The sequence below is a fragment of the Carettochelys insculpta genome, chromosome 4, assembly GCF_033958435.1.
Source record: "Carettochelys insculpta isolate YL-2023 chromosome 4, ASM3395843v1, whole genome shotgun sequence".
Lineage (NCBI taxonomy): Eukaryota > Metazoa > Chordata > Testudines > Carettochelyidae > Carettochelys > Carettochelys insculpta.
In genome coordinates, this window is record NC_134140.1 from 101,254,170 (window position 1) to 101,270,260 (window position 16,091).

The 16,091-nt window shown below is 44.7% G+C and overlaps 1 protein-coding gene across 3 annotated transcripts in view; it reads left to right on the top strand.

Annotated features, from left to right (window-relative positions):
* Positions 1-841: 841 nt before the first annotated feature.
* TRPC3 (transient receptor potential cation channel subfamily C member 3) overlaps positions 842-16,091 on the top strand; it is a 63,680-nt gene continuing 48,430 nt past the window's right edge. For 2 of the 3 annotated variants that reach the window (XM_074991948.1, XM_074991949.1), the window contains exons 1-4: positions 842-1,042; positions 1,696-1,706; positions 6,847-6,864; positions 15,136-15,907. In XM_074991948.1, coding sequence (XP_074848049.1) covers positions 842-1,042; positions 1,696-1,706; positions 6,847-6,864; positions 15,136-15,907 — 1,002 coding nt within the window. Of the gene's footprint in view, positions 1,066-1,695; positions 1,707-6,846; positions 6,865-15,135; positions 15,908-16,091 lie in introns of all 3 variants that reach the window. The other variant, XM_074991947.1, reaches the window with a different exon arrangement.

Consider the following 16,091-nt stretch of genomic DNA (forward strand, 5'->3'; position numbering starts at 1 on the left):
ATGGTCTAGGTCAGATGTTCCCAGCCTGGGGTCTTGCGGACGCCTGGGAGTCTGCCAGAGCATTGAAGAGCAGGGGGTCTGTGAAAAAAACAGCAGATAAATGAATATGATCATCGACAATAAGTTTAAATAAACTGCGAAGTTCCAATCAATTATTAATTTTAAATTAAACATCTTCCAACAACGTTAACTGCTGCCCGAAGATCCATCCTGTGGTTTCCTTTTTCTTTTAATGAGGTGTCCATAGCGGCTAGAAGTGGCTGTGAGGGGGTGCGAGAACGGCTTTGGGAGGGGGGTGATGGGAGGCCGGCGCTAGGGAAAAGGTTGGGAACCACTGGCCTAGCTGCCACAGCATGGGACAGTGCAGCACCCCCAGAGGTGCCGGTCACACCTGCGCTTCCGTTCTCCCGCTTTCCCTGTGCTCGGAGCCTCGCCTGCCCCGGGGCGGGAGCGGGAAGCTGTCACGTCCCCTGCTCCTGTGCAGCAGCAGGTCGGAGGCAGAGAAGTCCCCTCCCTCCTCCCTGCCCGCGGTGGCGGAGGCTGGCGCCTCTCTCGGCGTGACGATGCTGCCCTAGCCCAGTAGGGCGAGGAGGGAGAGGAGAGGGGCAGACCCGAAGTCCTGCCTGCTCGCCTGCTCCTCACTCACACCTGCTCCCGCGCGGGCGGCTCAGTCTGTCCCTGCTGGCGAGCAGCCGCCTGGCGAGGGCAGGGAGGGGACACTCCCGCATGGGGCGCGGGTTGTGCCTTCCAGCTGCTCTGTCGCTGGCTGGGCAGGGCTTCCCCCGCGCCGGCTACTAGCCGGCCGCAGCCCCCGCAGCGTCCCGAGGAGCAGCCGCTGAGCATGTCCAGCAAGGGCCGGAGATGTAAGGAGCACGGGAGAGTGACCTTCCCGCAGCAGCAGCCGGAGGAGGAGGACGGGGGAGAGGAAGAGGAGCAGCAGCGCCGGCGGCGGGGCTGGAGAGGCGTTAATGGGGGGCTGGAGCCTTCGCAGACGCAGCAGCGCGCGGTGAAAACACAGCGGGATCCCTACGGCTACTACCCGGCCCTGCCACTGGTCAGCACCCTGTAAGTAGCAGCGGCCGGCAGGGGGTCGGCTCCCTTCCTGCCGGCGGGCGCAAAGTTAGAGCGGGTCCCTTCCGGGCAGCCCGGGAACCAGCCACTAGGGCTCCAGCACAGGGACCCATCGGCAGCCGGGGCTGGTCCCGCCGGTGCTGTGCTGCTCGGATGCCGGTGATGATCCCCTGTTCGGCGCGCAGGGCAGCGAGCCGGAGCTAAGAGGAGCAATGCAGAGCGGGTGGGGTGCAGGGAGCTGCCCTGGGAAGGCACATGGTGCCCATGAAGCGATGCTCGTGCGGTTAGAAACACCCCCCTGAGTTTGCTTTGTTGTTCCAGGCAAGGGGGTGCATGTCCGAGCTGGGAAAGGGAAGGGAGTTGCATCAGTGAATGTACCCATGCAGAGCAGGTGTCTGGACCGCTGGAGAGGGGTCCGCGAAATTGCTATTCCTGGGAAATGAAACGCCATACTAGTGTCTTTGAGTTGGAGGGAAAGTAGACTCCCATTTATTTCCGGAGTTACGGCTGGGTTTGAAGCAGGACAGCAAAGGAAAACCCACAGGCAAGGGGACAGCTAGGTACAGGAGGTAGATCTTTCGCCTTCCTTTAGGTGGGATGTGGTGGTGCAGATTTGAAACACAGCCTCCTAGATTGTTTCTCATGCAGAAGGAAGAAGACCCTCCCCACATCTCCAAAGATGCTAATGGTAGGCAGGAGGCTCAAGCAACTCACAGGCCCAGAGTAAGCAGTGCCCCCTGGTGTCTCTCTTGCACCTTCCAATAAGGTGCCCCAGACAAACAATATTTGAGCTCCTACCCTGCCAATCCTTTACCAGCATTTACCTCTTTTAGTTAGACACAGCAGATGCAAATGACATATCACAAAAAATGTTGTGAGTTGGAAACAGGAGAGATATGCAATGGTGTATCAGTTTGTTTAGATACGCTACCAAGAGCAGGTTTTCTCAGACAACCTTTGTTCTGTCAAATTGATTGTTATGCACATGAAACTCGTAAAATGAAATGTACAGCACAGCACAGATCTCTGCTGCACAAGCAGGGTGAAAATAGTTTACCAAACTTAATAGGAGGTCTACTCAAAATCTAAAGCTTTTCTGAAGAGAGGATGTTTTAATATCCTAAAGACTAAACTTAATGTATATTTACGGCAATTATGTAAAATGATGATTTGTACCCAGCAGAACAGTTTTCTGGGAAAATCTAATTACTGGCTTAGTCAAGGTTTTGGAAGTTATTGCAGTTCCCTTGTCAGGGCAGTAAAATACTACCTTCACAGAGGTACAAAAGTATCTTTACATTTTCATATGGTGACCCATATGTTCAAAATCTACACTAACAGCATCACACCTGAAAATATAGAAAACTGGAAGAACTAGGCAGAGGGACAAACTTTGGAACTGTATTTTATAAGTTTATTTGAAATGTTGATACCTTCTGAAAAGGTCAGTCTATGTAGTTTTTTAATACATTTGTAAATATGGTGGCTAATAGTTGAGAGGACTTACCTGAAACGAAAGTACGTTTACTTTTGTAAAGATGTCAATTTTTGTCTCTTTTAAACAAAATTAATAAAATGTCTGAGGAAGAGGAAAAGAACCAGGAAAGGGCCGGTTTGCCTAGTTTTGTGTGTGTTGTGTGGAAATTATTAAGTCCCTTAATATGTTATGACTTCAGCTGAAACTACAATATTTTGGTCTTCAAGGCTTACCTCAATATCTTACAGTTTCTGGTCATATTAATTCTTAATTAAAAGTTTTCATTAAACAATGAACACTTTTTGAGTAATGCATTAATACAGAATGTGTTCTTCATTTGTAAAAGTGCTTAATTAAATCACTCTCAGAAAGACTTTAAAATACAACAATTAAATTAGTAATAGAATTTGATAATCAGAAATATTGGTGGATTCCACCATCCCTGGGTAGCAGTATTACACTGTAGTATGCTTTGTAGCCAGTGGCCCAGATATCAAGAGACCCACATTTCTGTATCTCTCCAGTGATCGTCTAAATGGTGTCATTAAGCCACTACATATTCCCTCCTTTAAGAATTAATGTTACACCAACAGGTACTGATACCTGAGTGCTGTTTACTCAGTCCAAGGTTTTTATGGCTGGGGTGAGCTCCATCTTTTGGAATTACTTACGGGAATACAGCTCTTGCATTCCTCTCCTAGCACTTTCTCCTATAATAGCAGTTGCAAGTGATTGTCCACTGGGCTGGCAGTAGTACTTTCCAATCAATGTAACAGGACATCCTGAAGCAACTGGGCCCAGAGGGAAGAGGACATGTAGTCTGATTTCAAACTAACACAGCATGTTAGAGAAGGTTCCAACTAGATAGGTGATTTTCTCTGGAAAGCTGTTCTAAGTGGGACTTTAAATGCTAAAAATGCGGCACATATTAACAAAACCAATGTGAATAAATATAATCATTAACTGAGTAAGGTGTCCTGATAGGTACTGTAGCTGTGCAAACATAGAGTAAGAGACAGTTCCCGCCTTGCAGAATTTACTATCTGAGTTAACTTGACAGATAAATAATGGAAGGGAAAACAGAGAAAGAGGACTAAAGTAACTTTCCCAAGGTTACATCAGCAAGTGATTGCACTGGGAATAAAAATCACGTTTCTTTAGTCCCAGTCCAGTTACCTATCCTGGTTATGTACTGACAAGTGCTGGGCTGCTACAATACTATCCATTCATGTAGCCAGGGTTCTGGTTCTTTTCATTATAGTTTTGTAAGCAAGACAAAATGATGTAGATTAGTACTGATAAAATATTGCAAAAGGAGGAAGGGATTATATTTGTAATATGATCCTTGATCATTAAGTAATTTACTGGTGACAGGCACTTATTATAGTGCACACATCACTTAGGCATTCTGAATGTTTGAGCACACATCCTTTCTAGACTAGGGCTGTGCCATGTGTTACTGGAAACATATGCTTTTCCAGATTTGCTTGGTAGTACCATTTGGATTATGACCTTGATTTCACAAGGTACTAATGATCTTGTACAAGGAGCACACAGGCAAAAATACAATCTGTTGTGGCTTCCTTTTATCAAAGAAACCTTAAAGCGGTTAGGTACCTAGCACCCACTGAAATGCAATAGTAGTTGTACACTTAATTCCCTTAGGCTCCTTTGACAATCACAGCTCAGGTCCCAAATCAGTGTAAGGGGTCTTTATGGTCTCATCTGCACATGCCTGACCATGTCACTTCTCTGTATAGGCTGTTTCTCTTGTGCTGTATCTGCACAGATCTGGCCCTGAGATGAGACTGTGGCTAGAAGATTTTCACTATCAAGCATATTGCTTGTTTTTTCTGCTGATCTTATTTGTTCCTAACTGAACAGTGATGGTATAAGTGACAAAGATTTGTGAGGAAGAGAGTGGAATGGAGCGATGTCTTCCTCTGAGTATCTCACTGAATTTTACTTCTGCTGACTCGGTCTGACTGTTATCATCACAGCTCTGAACCGGCACTTCCAATAACAATAAGCATTATGTCCATTTTGGATGAGACTACTGCAGAGTGAACAAATGTAACACTGCGGGTTGGGATCAGACTGCTCAGCTATCCTAGATTGTGTGATATGCTCAGCATTTCAAGTGAGTGAGCCGTTCTGTTCCAGCAAGCCAGGTGATGTTTCACACCAGAGAGACAGAAACCTTCATGTTATGCATTTGGGCTTAAGGGAAAATGCAGTGAGACAAGAGGCTGTGAGTTTTAATCTCATCTCTTCTTCTGACAGTTATTTATACTGCTGTGCAGTTCAAAACATTTGCTGTTGGGTAAAATCTCAGCACCCTACCCTACAAGCAAAGCCCTACTATTGTTCCCTCCATTATAAAAATGTTAACTGAGAGATTGCAGAAGGTTACTTTTGACAGAACTGGGAATAGAAGGTAGGTCTCTTACACAGCAGATTCAACTCTGATGTGATTGATTGATTTTAGGTATCCCAGCTGTAACCAGTAAAACACAGCTCCTTGCCAGGCACACAATTACAGTTCTGATCCCCCACCCTTTTGTGCTGCCTATCAAATAACTGTGTAAACCTCAAGCAAGATACTGGTGATCTTCAGAGTTATGTACACCTCAGGAATGGAGGCTGTTTGCAACTCTGAGGCTATGTGTACACTAGTCTCCTCCTTTTGGAGGGGGCATGTTAATGAGGCAGTTTGGAAGATACTAATGAGGTGCTAACATGAATATACAGTGCCTCGTTAGCATAATGGCAGCCACGCACAATTAGAAAGTGCCGCTTTTGGAACACACACCACTTGTGTAGATGGGGGCCTTTCGAAAGGATGCCCTGACTTTGAAAGCCCCTTCTTCCTAAAACCAAATAGGAACAAGGGGCTTTCGAAGTTAGGGAGTCCTTTCAAAAGGCCCCCATCTGCACAGGTGGCATGCGTTCTGAAAGCGGCACTTTCTAATTGTGCGTGGCTGCTATTATGCTAACAAGGCGCTGTATATTCATGTCAACGCCTCATTAGAATCTTCCAAACTGCCTCATTAACACGCCCCCTCTGAAAAGAGGGGGGTAGTGTAGACACAGGCTGAATGTTCATAACTCTGAACAAAACCTCATGGTTATTCTTTCAAATATTTACACCTGAACATTGACTGAATACACATTTGAAACTTAACTATGTGGAAGAAAAAATGTTGCTTTCCCTTTGTTTTTTAGTAGTTTACATTTAACACTGTATTATGCTATATCTGCCTTTGTTTGTTTGGTCTCTGCTGCTGCCTGCTTGTGTGCTTCTTGTTCCAAATGAGGTATACAGTTGACTGGTCACATCGCAACTCTATTGTTTGTAACTCTGAGGTTCTGCTATACATGTGTCACATCTCCCCTTACCTGCTGCTTTGAAGAAGACAGTAGTTATATTTTAAATCTCAAATTACAGAAGTCTGTACTGGGCATCCAAAGTCCCCATTTTGAACCTGCGTGAGTTGTCCTTATGACTGTAAGCAATGAAATTTTTGTTTCTCTGTTTCTGTTTCTTTTTTATAGCTGGTTAATGTTATGTTTACACTCTGTGAACTAACTCAGTTTTGTAGTTAAGCATTATGTGCAGTGATGACACAGTGAGCAGTAAAGCACAGATGGCCCACATTTCAGTCATTTGTCACACATTTTAGTTCTCTCTCACATTTGGGCAGATGTGAAGGTTGAAAGGTATGCTTGGTGTGGTGCAGGGCAGCAGTTTACCACCAACAGCCAAGAGCTCAGCTTATCACTGCTAAATATGATGTTCCTATCTTAGTGCACAGGCAAAACTGGATTATGATAATCGGGAGTCCTGGTGCACAAACTTAGTGAGGCAGATGCATGTCGGGCTGAGCGTGCAACTGATGTACGTGTGCTATGCATATGGGTGTTGGGCTCAGTATGCAAGGCTAATGTGTCAGATGGACATGTACAAGCCAGCACCTGTGGGCTGGGGTTGCTTTCTCTGGTTCAAGCCCATCCCATGGTGCTCCAGGCCCAGCCCTGGCTCTGTCAGAATGGGAAGCAACCTCCCACAGGCCAGCAAGCAGTATGTGCTGGTGTGCGTTGTCCCTGCAGGTTCTCCACAGTGGGCAGGTGCAGGTGCCTCACATGGGGCACAGCAGCCAGTTGTCCAGGTCCTTCAGTGAGCCAAAGACCTCCTGCGGAGCACCACTGATGTGGCAGAGCACACAGATCTTGTGCTGCGACATGGCACAGATGCTGCTAAGGGAGATCCTGCACCCCTTCCTCTGTGTGCCTGGCAGCTCACCTGGCCCAGACGTGCTGCTGCCCTGCAGAAGGCTTTTAAATCCGGGTGTTGAACCCAAGGCCCTGGAGCAGCTGCTCCACTGCACCCTGGTAAATCAGGCATTGTGCATAGAAGTAACGCTGTGTCCATTTAGAGGGAAGATTTAGCTTCAGGAGCACACTTGAATGCTCAGGCAGTAAAGCAGAACACTCATGCATATAATCATGAGATGAAATGACTTCTTAAGCATCTCTTTCTAGAGGAAAGAGGGATTTCACATCTCTTTTTATTTATTACATGTATCAAAGCAGGCCCATACACAAGGGGGGTGCAAATGGTGTGAGCACCACTCCATGCCCAGTTTCTCTCCCTTCCTCCCTGCTGTGATGTGCAGGGATAGCCTGCAGGGCATAATGGGGCATTTGGGCACCCTGGGAGCTGTAGTTCCTTGGCCAGCGCCCTGCTGAGAGTGCTGGCCATGGAGCAGGACAGGGACTACATTTCCCAGAATGCCCTTGGCTGCTAGCAACAGGAAAGGAAGCGGGAGTGAATATTTTGGAATATTGTTTTTCACTTACAATATTACAGCAAGATCCCGGAAGGTAATTTATTACTGTATAATAAAATTATTTTACCAATCACCATTTCCACTCAAATTTTTCATTAACCTCTTATGCATGCTCATTGCATGACTATTTTGACTCCTTTATAATAAAAAAAAGTGGTCCACCTTTACAAAAAAGCACCCTCCTCCCCACAGAAATTCCTGCACATGAACCTGCAAACATGATGAACTTTGTGGACAAACATATGTTTATGAAGTATTTGCTTATGTTCTGAAACTTCATTGTGTGTAAATAAATCATAGCCTTACCAGGAATATATCATTGTTGCTTCTGAAAGTTCTTGGTGTATCTTGTTAGGATTAAGTGACTTCATGCCATGGTTTTTGGGTCACTCTAAAGCATATCTGTATTACAGGGAGAGTGGGTGGCACAAAAGGGAAGAAGGAAATGTACTCTCCTATTTCACATTACCCTAGGGAAAAAAAAACTGTGGATTATACTATGGAACTGGGGATATACTCTCCCTTCTGCAAATAGTGTTAAGGCTACAACCTGGCTCTGAGAAACTAAACAATATATTAATGAGATATGTATTGTAAAATAGGAGTCTGCGTGAGTACTACTAGTCATGATTTAGGTTAATAATTTAGGATCTGATTCTGTAGTCCTTACACATTTAAAGCTGTTGTTAAAGTTATTGGAAATTTTGCCTAACTAAATTTCTGGAGTGGACCCATGCTAGCAAATAATGACGACTAGTAGTAACACCATTAAGAAGCTACAATTTATAATGTATGACACCAGGAGCATGCTTACTTTATCCATACCATAAGCAGATACTGTACCTTGGCATCCAAATACTTCAGGATTAATAATGCTCTGAGTCTAATTCTGCCCTAGGTACATTTGTTCATCCTGTTTGATAGTGAAGCTTTTAAAATCCTTGAAACAACAAGCTGTACCCTTCGAGTTAGAAGTGTGATTGGAGGAGCTTGGAGACGCACATCCCAGCTAACTTTAGTCTAGCATAATTAAAAATAGCAGTGAAGCTTTGGTGGTACAGCCCCCAGCACAGGCTGTACAAGCCTTCCTGGAACCTCTGATGTGCATTTATGTTGCTAGTCTGAGGCAGGATCCAAAGAACAGCTCAACTACTGCCCCTGCTGTGCAGGATGGGGTACAACTGTGTCTTCATCTTCCTGACTCTGAATCTCCCCACTCAACAGCATGATTATTCAAACAGTGCATTGGGCATACAATTTACTTATAAGCTTCTTACCTCTGTGTAAGAATGCATTGGCATCAGATGATTGCATGAGAATCTCAGATTATTTTGTAATTGTAATAAAGAAATTCAGGAGCAAAGGAGAATGCATACCCAGTTGACATGTTTCAAAAACTACATATCGCTTATGACATGGTAGTGCTGCACAAGTCACTTGCTATATGAAAACACTGATCATGTTTGAGCATTTAAATAAAATGAAATTATTTTTATTATGGGCAAGGCCTGATATTGGTAATTAATATTGTAATATTGCCATCCTGATTGCAATGAAACAGCTCATTTGGACTAACTAAAATGCCCAAGGGCTAGACAAGGGTGCTTTCAGGATGCCTGTAACTTTCATAAAGTTATAGAGAATTTATTTTGCTCATATATTATAGTTGATTCAGACAACTGCAACAGCAGCATCACTTCTATACCTTGAAAGGAATTTTTAAAGCAAAATAATAATCTTTTGGTCTGGTGTGGCTGCATCTTGTAAGGAACTACCAACTGAAATCAATGTCAGTTCTTTATACCATGGCAATACAATCTGGTTAGCAGAGAACACTATTAAGAAGGTTGCATTGTTAAGCACTCAAATGTTAGGAAATGTACAATTAAAAGATTGTCTGTGCCACCTTAATTCAGCCCCATGTTCATTGTGGTGCAGTCTTTAATTACATCATCACGTGCTATTTTTTCCACAGGACTCCTGCCTCATTTGGTGCATAAAAAGGACTGTACTTAATAAACAGCTATTTCATGTTTTATTTACTGTTTGTTCAATATATGTTCTTATTTACTGTATGCTATTTTTCTCTGAAGACAGAATTAATGTCCTCATAGGTTTTTCTGTGGCACATATCACTATGACATGTAGTTGTTTCAAAAATACAAAATACTTTCTTGTGCAGTGAAGAGATACTGTCCCCATTTTAAGGGTGGGGAATAGCGTCAGAGGGAGATCAAAATTATCCACTAAGGTTAGGTGCCCAAACTAAGCCATTTAGAACAGGACTCTTCACAGTATTTAGTATGTCTTGCACTTTAGATGTTCAAAGCACACTTCCTATTCAGCACTTCTGTACAGCAGACCTCATGATTTCAAGTCAGGCACCCCAAAAAGAACACACAGCTAGTGCTCACTTGTGAAAAGTTTGGCATAAGTGTTTTGCCCAGCATCAAATTGGAACTCAGTGGCAAAGGCCAGGAAGGCCTCCAGTTCCCCAAGGCAGCGTTCAATTACCTTAATCATGAGAAACCCCCTTTTGCATCCAGTCATGCCCTGACTCATTCCCCTTCCAACTTCTGCAAAAACCCCAACAGCTTCTCTTACTTGCTACACAGCCCTCATTGATCCTGCGAGTGAGCCATTCTGTGGCTGAATGAACCCGAGGTCTTGGAGAAAAACAAAATATGATCATTTATTTAAGGTTGCTATAATACCGTCTTTCCCACCCTTCAACCGCTTTTGGCTTTCACTCTCCCTGCCTGGACCCTTTGTCCTTGAATATGCTTCAAGTCCTATGTTCAGCCAATTCCAGTTCTAGTCCTCTTCCCTTGGGTTTCTCATCCAAGCTGACTTCTTGCCTTGCCATTCTTTTCCTTGCCAACTGATTCCCAGTACCCAAGACCACCTGGGTTATTTGTCCAATCTCAGTCTACCTCCTGTCCACAAAGCGCCTCATCCCAGTCTCCTTATCCAACTAGTTCTGTTTTTTTTCCCCAGTTAATCTTCCCCTGAACTGTCTCCCAGCCACCTGCATACTCCTCCCACCAAAGGTTCCTAATCTGGAAAATTGCCCTGCCCAGTTTCTCTGCAGCTCACCTGTAGCCACTTCCAGTCCCAGACTTCTTGTCCCAATCTACTCCCTCAAGCTCTGCAGGTCCAGTTCTTGTGCTATATGCATTTGAGTCAGGGAGCTTTTCTGACTGAATTGAGAGAGAGCTACGACCACAGGGAAGACAGTCTGCCTGCTCCCAGTTCCAATGCCCAGCCCCATTTGGGTTTGCAGCAGTCATGAGCAGAAATTGCAGAGAAAGTCCTGCTCAGCCCCTGTCTCTCTGGGCCTGAGCAAGCTCAGCGCAGACAGAATCTTCAGAGAATTAAAGCTGACTAGCAAGAATTTGAGCCTGTGTGAGCTATTTTTCAAAGGCTTAGAACTAGGATGGGCAGGATTACATTTTTCGTCAGTAATGTTACTTTCACTATACGAACAAGCTGACAGAAAAGAAACCATTTCCATTGGCAATAATAAAACATTGCAGATAGGTAAGCAAAATACTGTGGGTTGAAATTTTTTAAAGTTTGATTTAATGATATTTACTTTGAATATATTGACATGTGATGTTGACAGTTTGTGTTTTTAACAGTTATAAAGCTTTAACTTTTTAAATCTCAACGTCAACTGGCATGAAATAATTATGGTTTGACTCTCCTCCCCGTACACATAATTTCCCATGACTGTGAAAATTTAAATGAATAAAAATAAAAGTTTGTTTAAAATAAACATTGATGTGATCTATGGAAATCGTAAAATAAAATTTGAATTCTGCCAAAACCTAGTCAGAACTTAGCCAAATGTGGGTGGCTTTTCACAGGAGCAGCAAAAGGCACATCCCCTGCATCCCGATGCCAAGGCCATCCCATGACAGGCTTCAGGTTCCCTCTCCAATGCATGGAGGCTCCTACAGCAGCTTCTACAGAGAATTCTTATAACCAATTCATTAACATGGGGGAAACAATGTATTTTCCCCTAAATTTGTGTTCAGAGGTAGCTGAACCATTTTGCTTAAGTTTTCCAAAATAATTCAGTGTGAGGCAGACACACAGCATGGAAAGTTTAAACCCAAATGGTTAAAGTTTGGCAGAATTATAAGCGACTGAAAACACAGGCTATGTTAACACTTTGTGATAATATCAATTCTAAGTCATTTAGCCTAATTTTACCAAATGCCTGTCTTCACTGTAAATTCCATCAGCTCTATTTATGGTGCACTAAAATCCACATAATAACGATATTATAATGTTGTAGTAACCTGACGGGTGTAGTGTTCAGTTCGAGTTTAAAATTCCGAATGAAGGGTAGTGAGGAAGCGCTATGTCCTTAAATTGAATTAATTAGCCTCCAGGCATGTCCCATATATACCCCCGCAGTTCTCTGCTCTGGCCTCTTTCATCTCCACTGGTCTCAGGTGCAGAGGAATTAGGCACAGGAAGACTGTTTTAGTTTGGCACCTGGAAGCCTGAGGCTGTAGGGTCATGAGAGGCTGAAAAGTCTTCTTGCTTTTGGTTTGCTGTTAGCACGGCTGTGTGGTCTGTGGTTCTGTGTATACCTCTGCTAGTTGCCTTTTTTTTTCTGCGCTGTCTGGCACCATGTGGCAGCTAGGTGGGGGTCATGCTTGTATGATAGGATGAGAAACTTCTTTTCATCCATTTACATATTCTCCAGCCCCCACATCCCCTTCCCTCCCCCCAGAGGCACCACATAGTCTGGACCTTACCAGTGCCCAGCTACATCACGTGGCTTGACCCTGAACCAATAAAAGGACATGCTGCACAAGGTGCCAGGCAGCTTGTGCATGGTGAGGGTCCTGTAGCCGACCAGAGGAAGTCTCCCTGGTCAATCATGATATTTGGGCAACAGAAGAAAATACTTTGTCACTAGAGTATCTGCCCTCTCAGAGGAAATTCTTGTATGGGCTTTATTTATCCCAAGGCTGAGGGGCTGGCTGTAGCCAGGGGTCTTTTAGCCGCCCGGGGCAAGTCTCCCTTGGCAGTCACAAATTTCAGGTGCTGGCTGTAGCCAGGTGTATTTTAGCTGCTCTGAGCCGTAACAGTGTCAATGAAGGCAACGTAGTAGCGATACAGTTACCACAGTTCTTGCAGCGAGGAATATTCTTGTTCTTAGGGTCTTCTTTGTCAGGTCCAAACCTGGCTGTAGTCTGCGGTCTTTTAGCCACTCAGGGGAAGTCTCTCTTGGTGGACATGATTTTCAGGGCTGCCTATAGTCGGGGGGTCTTTTAGCCACTCCAAGGTGTAACTGTTTCAATCAATCATTGCAGTTTCAGTGCAGCACCCATGTCTACTTAAACAAATTCTTGTTCTAAGGGTCTTCTTTTCCAGGAAGTCTAAATCCAGATGCAGGTGGTGGGCCCTGCACTGGAGTGTCGGCCAACATCCTGGGCACAGATGTAGCACTGCTGGACCTCCTTCACCTTCACCTGGACTTCCCCCCTGTTGCAGTGGGGGGTGGCCTTTTTCCGCCATGGTGGTGGACATCTGGCACAGGCATGGGCATTATGGTGCTTCACCTTGGGGTCTTGGAGTAGATCCTCCTCACCCCACAGGTCCAGGAAAGTCTGCGCATTTTGCCCAGTCCGGGGAGGACCTGCCTCTTGGTGCCCCAGGCTGGATCTAGGGCCTTTGAAACAAAATTATTGATCTGAGTATCTTCTTTACCAGGAGGTCTAAATCCAGATCCAAGCCTGCAAAGATCCAGGGCTTTTGCATCCTGTTTTGAAAACCTGTTGGTTGGGAAACCCAAAATCTTTTTTCTAACCATTCCCTAGTGCTTTACTGCCCCTCTCCTCCCCTCAGTTATAAAAAGCACATCTCTTATACAGGCAAGCCAGACCCCGCCTGGAAAAAGGGACATTTGTTGAACATGGCAGGGAAATGAAATGTAGGAAATGAAATGTGGGAAGATGTCATTGGAGACACACATCCACTTGCGGGGAGTTTTTTTCATATTCTGCAGCAGTGAAAATAGCCAGAATGCTACGGGGCTCAGGGAACTGTGGGATAGGTTCCCACAATCCACTGCTGCAGCAGTCAATTTAAACTACTTGTGTGTGGAAGTAATAAGTTGATTTTGTGGGGAGCATGTGGGAATGTGAGGATGCTCAAAATCGAATTGATAAAACCCAGTGTTCAGAAATTGATTTTAATAGAATCGATTTTAGCTTGTAGTGTAGGCATAGCCACAGTCTTATAATGGGAAGTGTCAGGCAACCTTTATAGCAGAGGGTGCTGCCATCCCCACCTATAATGAAAACAAGGCTTACAGTGGGGGAAATTATTTTCTGTTAATAGATCTGTACGTCATTAATAGCTGCCATACTTAGTCTTTCCATGGGCAAAACTCAAAGATTGAAATTAGTAAGGGCTGAGCACAGTCCTTAGAAGTTAGCCAAACACTGGTATTGGTGTACATAAAAATGTGTAACCAGTCTTGTAAGTTTATATGCAGAGATCACTAGATAGGTTTAAGAAGGCAAGTTTTTCCTACTTACATCATTGTACATGGTGCAAGGTACCGTATGGTTTGTTTGCATTTTGCTTTCCTTTAAACCATCAGATCTGTACCACTGTTATGTGGAGGATACAGGACTTGATGTTTCCTATGTGTACCTATTGAATGTGGTTTGAAGATATTTTTGAAAGAAAATGTTCTTGTACATAAAAAGATTTTACCATGGTCTTTAGGGAGAAGCGGACCTATAGGAAATGAATCAGTGAACACATTGCAGTTGTAAGCAAGAGACAGTATAAGGGTCTGTGATCCCCTTCTCTATCAAGAAGCCTTTTCTGTGCCAAGGTAAAGGTTGAAGGGCCAGGACAGAGGGAGACACAGGCAGACAGGTGAGCACCTGGTGCTAGACAAAAGAGAAAATCATCAATGACTGCAGCCACTGGCGAAGAATCTGACAAGAAAATGACTGCTATAATAGTTGTGACAAGTCCCTTGTTGGCTCCCTAGGGGTCCTGCACTTCTTGGTGGAATTTTATTGTGTGCCTCGGAGACTCACAGTGGCCCTTCCACTACCTTGGGTCTTTCCAGAGGCAAGGGTCTCCGTTTACTGAACCATTCTCATCAGAGGCAAGTCTGAAGAGGAGGGTGCAAATCCTTTCAGAAAGTTCTGACACCCCTGTCCTTCAACTAGGGCGGCTCTCCAGCGGAAGAATGCAGGGAGCCCAGGCCTGTCCACTACTCTGGGCTCTGGCTCAGGAAGCCTAGATGGGCGGCAGCTGCTGGGGCTTTTCCCGTGTCCCAAACACAGCTGCCTGTCCCTGGGCCACTTCTTCCACCACTTCCCTCTAGCCTAGCACCCTCCCCCATACCTGGCTGAACCCCTTCTCTCTTCCATCTTATGGCTTCTTTTCCTGGTCCACTCCTCATCTCCTTCTTCCCTCTCTGCCTGGGGGGGGAAACCTTCTATAGCGAGCCAGGAGGTCATAACTGACAGCAGGTGTCTGATTAGCCTTTTTTCTTTTTTGCTGCAGCCTGACTCTTAATGAGCCCCAGCTGTATGTCTTGGCTGCTGGACTGCACTTTGTGAGCTTAGATGGGGAACAAAATGGCACTGACCCAGCTCCCAATATATTTGCCTTCCACTGGTCTCTTGTAGCATGTTGCCTGTTATCTGCCACATAGTCTGCAATTATTTTATCTTTTCTGCTTATTAGATCCGCTGAAGGAAGCCCATCTCTGAGACGTCTGACTATGATGAGGGAAAAGGGAAGGCGGCAAGCTATTAGAGGCCCTGCATTCATGTTCAACAACAGGGGCACAAGCCTCACTGCTGAAGAAGAGCGTTTTCTGGATGCAGCTGAGTATGGGAACATTCCTGTGGTGCGCAAAATGCTGGAGGAGTCAAAAACGCTAAATGTCAACTGTGTTGACTATATGGGCCAAAACGCCTTGCAGCTGGCTGTAGGGAATGAGCATTTGGAAGTGACAGAACTTCTGCTGAAGAAGGAGAACTTGGCACGAATTGGAGATGCACTGCTGCTCGCAATCAGCAAGGGGTACATCCGGATAGTGGAAGCAATTTTGAATCATCCCGGTTTTGCAGCAAGTAAGCGACTGACTCTGAGCCCCTGCGAGCAGGAGCTCCAGGATGATGATTTTTACTCTTATGACGAAGATGGCACCCGCTTTTCTCCAGATATCACCCCCATCATTTTAGCTGCCCATTGTCAAAAATATGAGGTTGTGCACATGTTGCTAATGAAAGGAGCGAGGATAGAAAGACCTCACGACTATTTCTGCAAATGTAATGACTGCACTGAAAAGCAAAAGCATGATTCTTTTAGTCATTCCAGGTCAAGGATAAATGCCTACAAAGGCTTGGCTAGTCCTGCTTACCTATCCCTTTCCAGCGAAGACCCAGTTCTCACAGCCCTAGAACTCAGTAATGAGCTTGCCAAGTTGGCCAACATTGAAAAAGAATTCAAAGTAAGTGTTCTTTTTTGTTTGCCTCTTTTTTTAAAGTTGACTTTACTTGTAATTTCATCAGATGCTTGACATTACTGCCTGTATTTGACCTTTTGAGTTATAGTTGTTAGATTTGTATTGTTCCTTTTGGTTCTTGATCATTTGAATACTCTTTGGGTAAACTTAAAAAAGCAGTTTTGCTTGA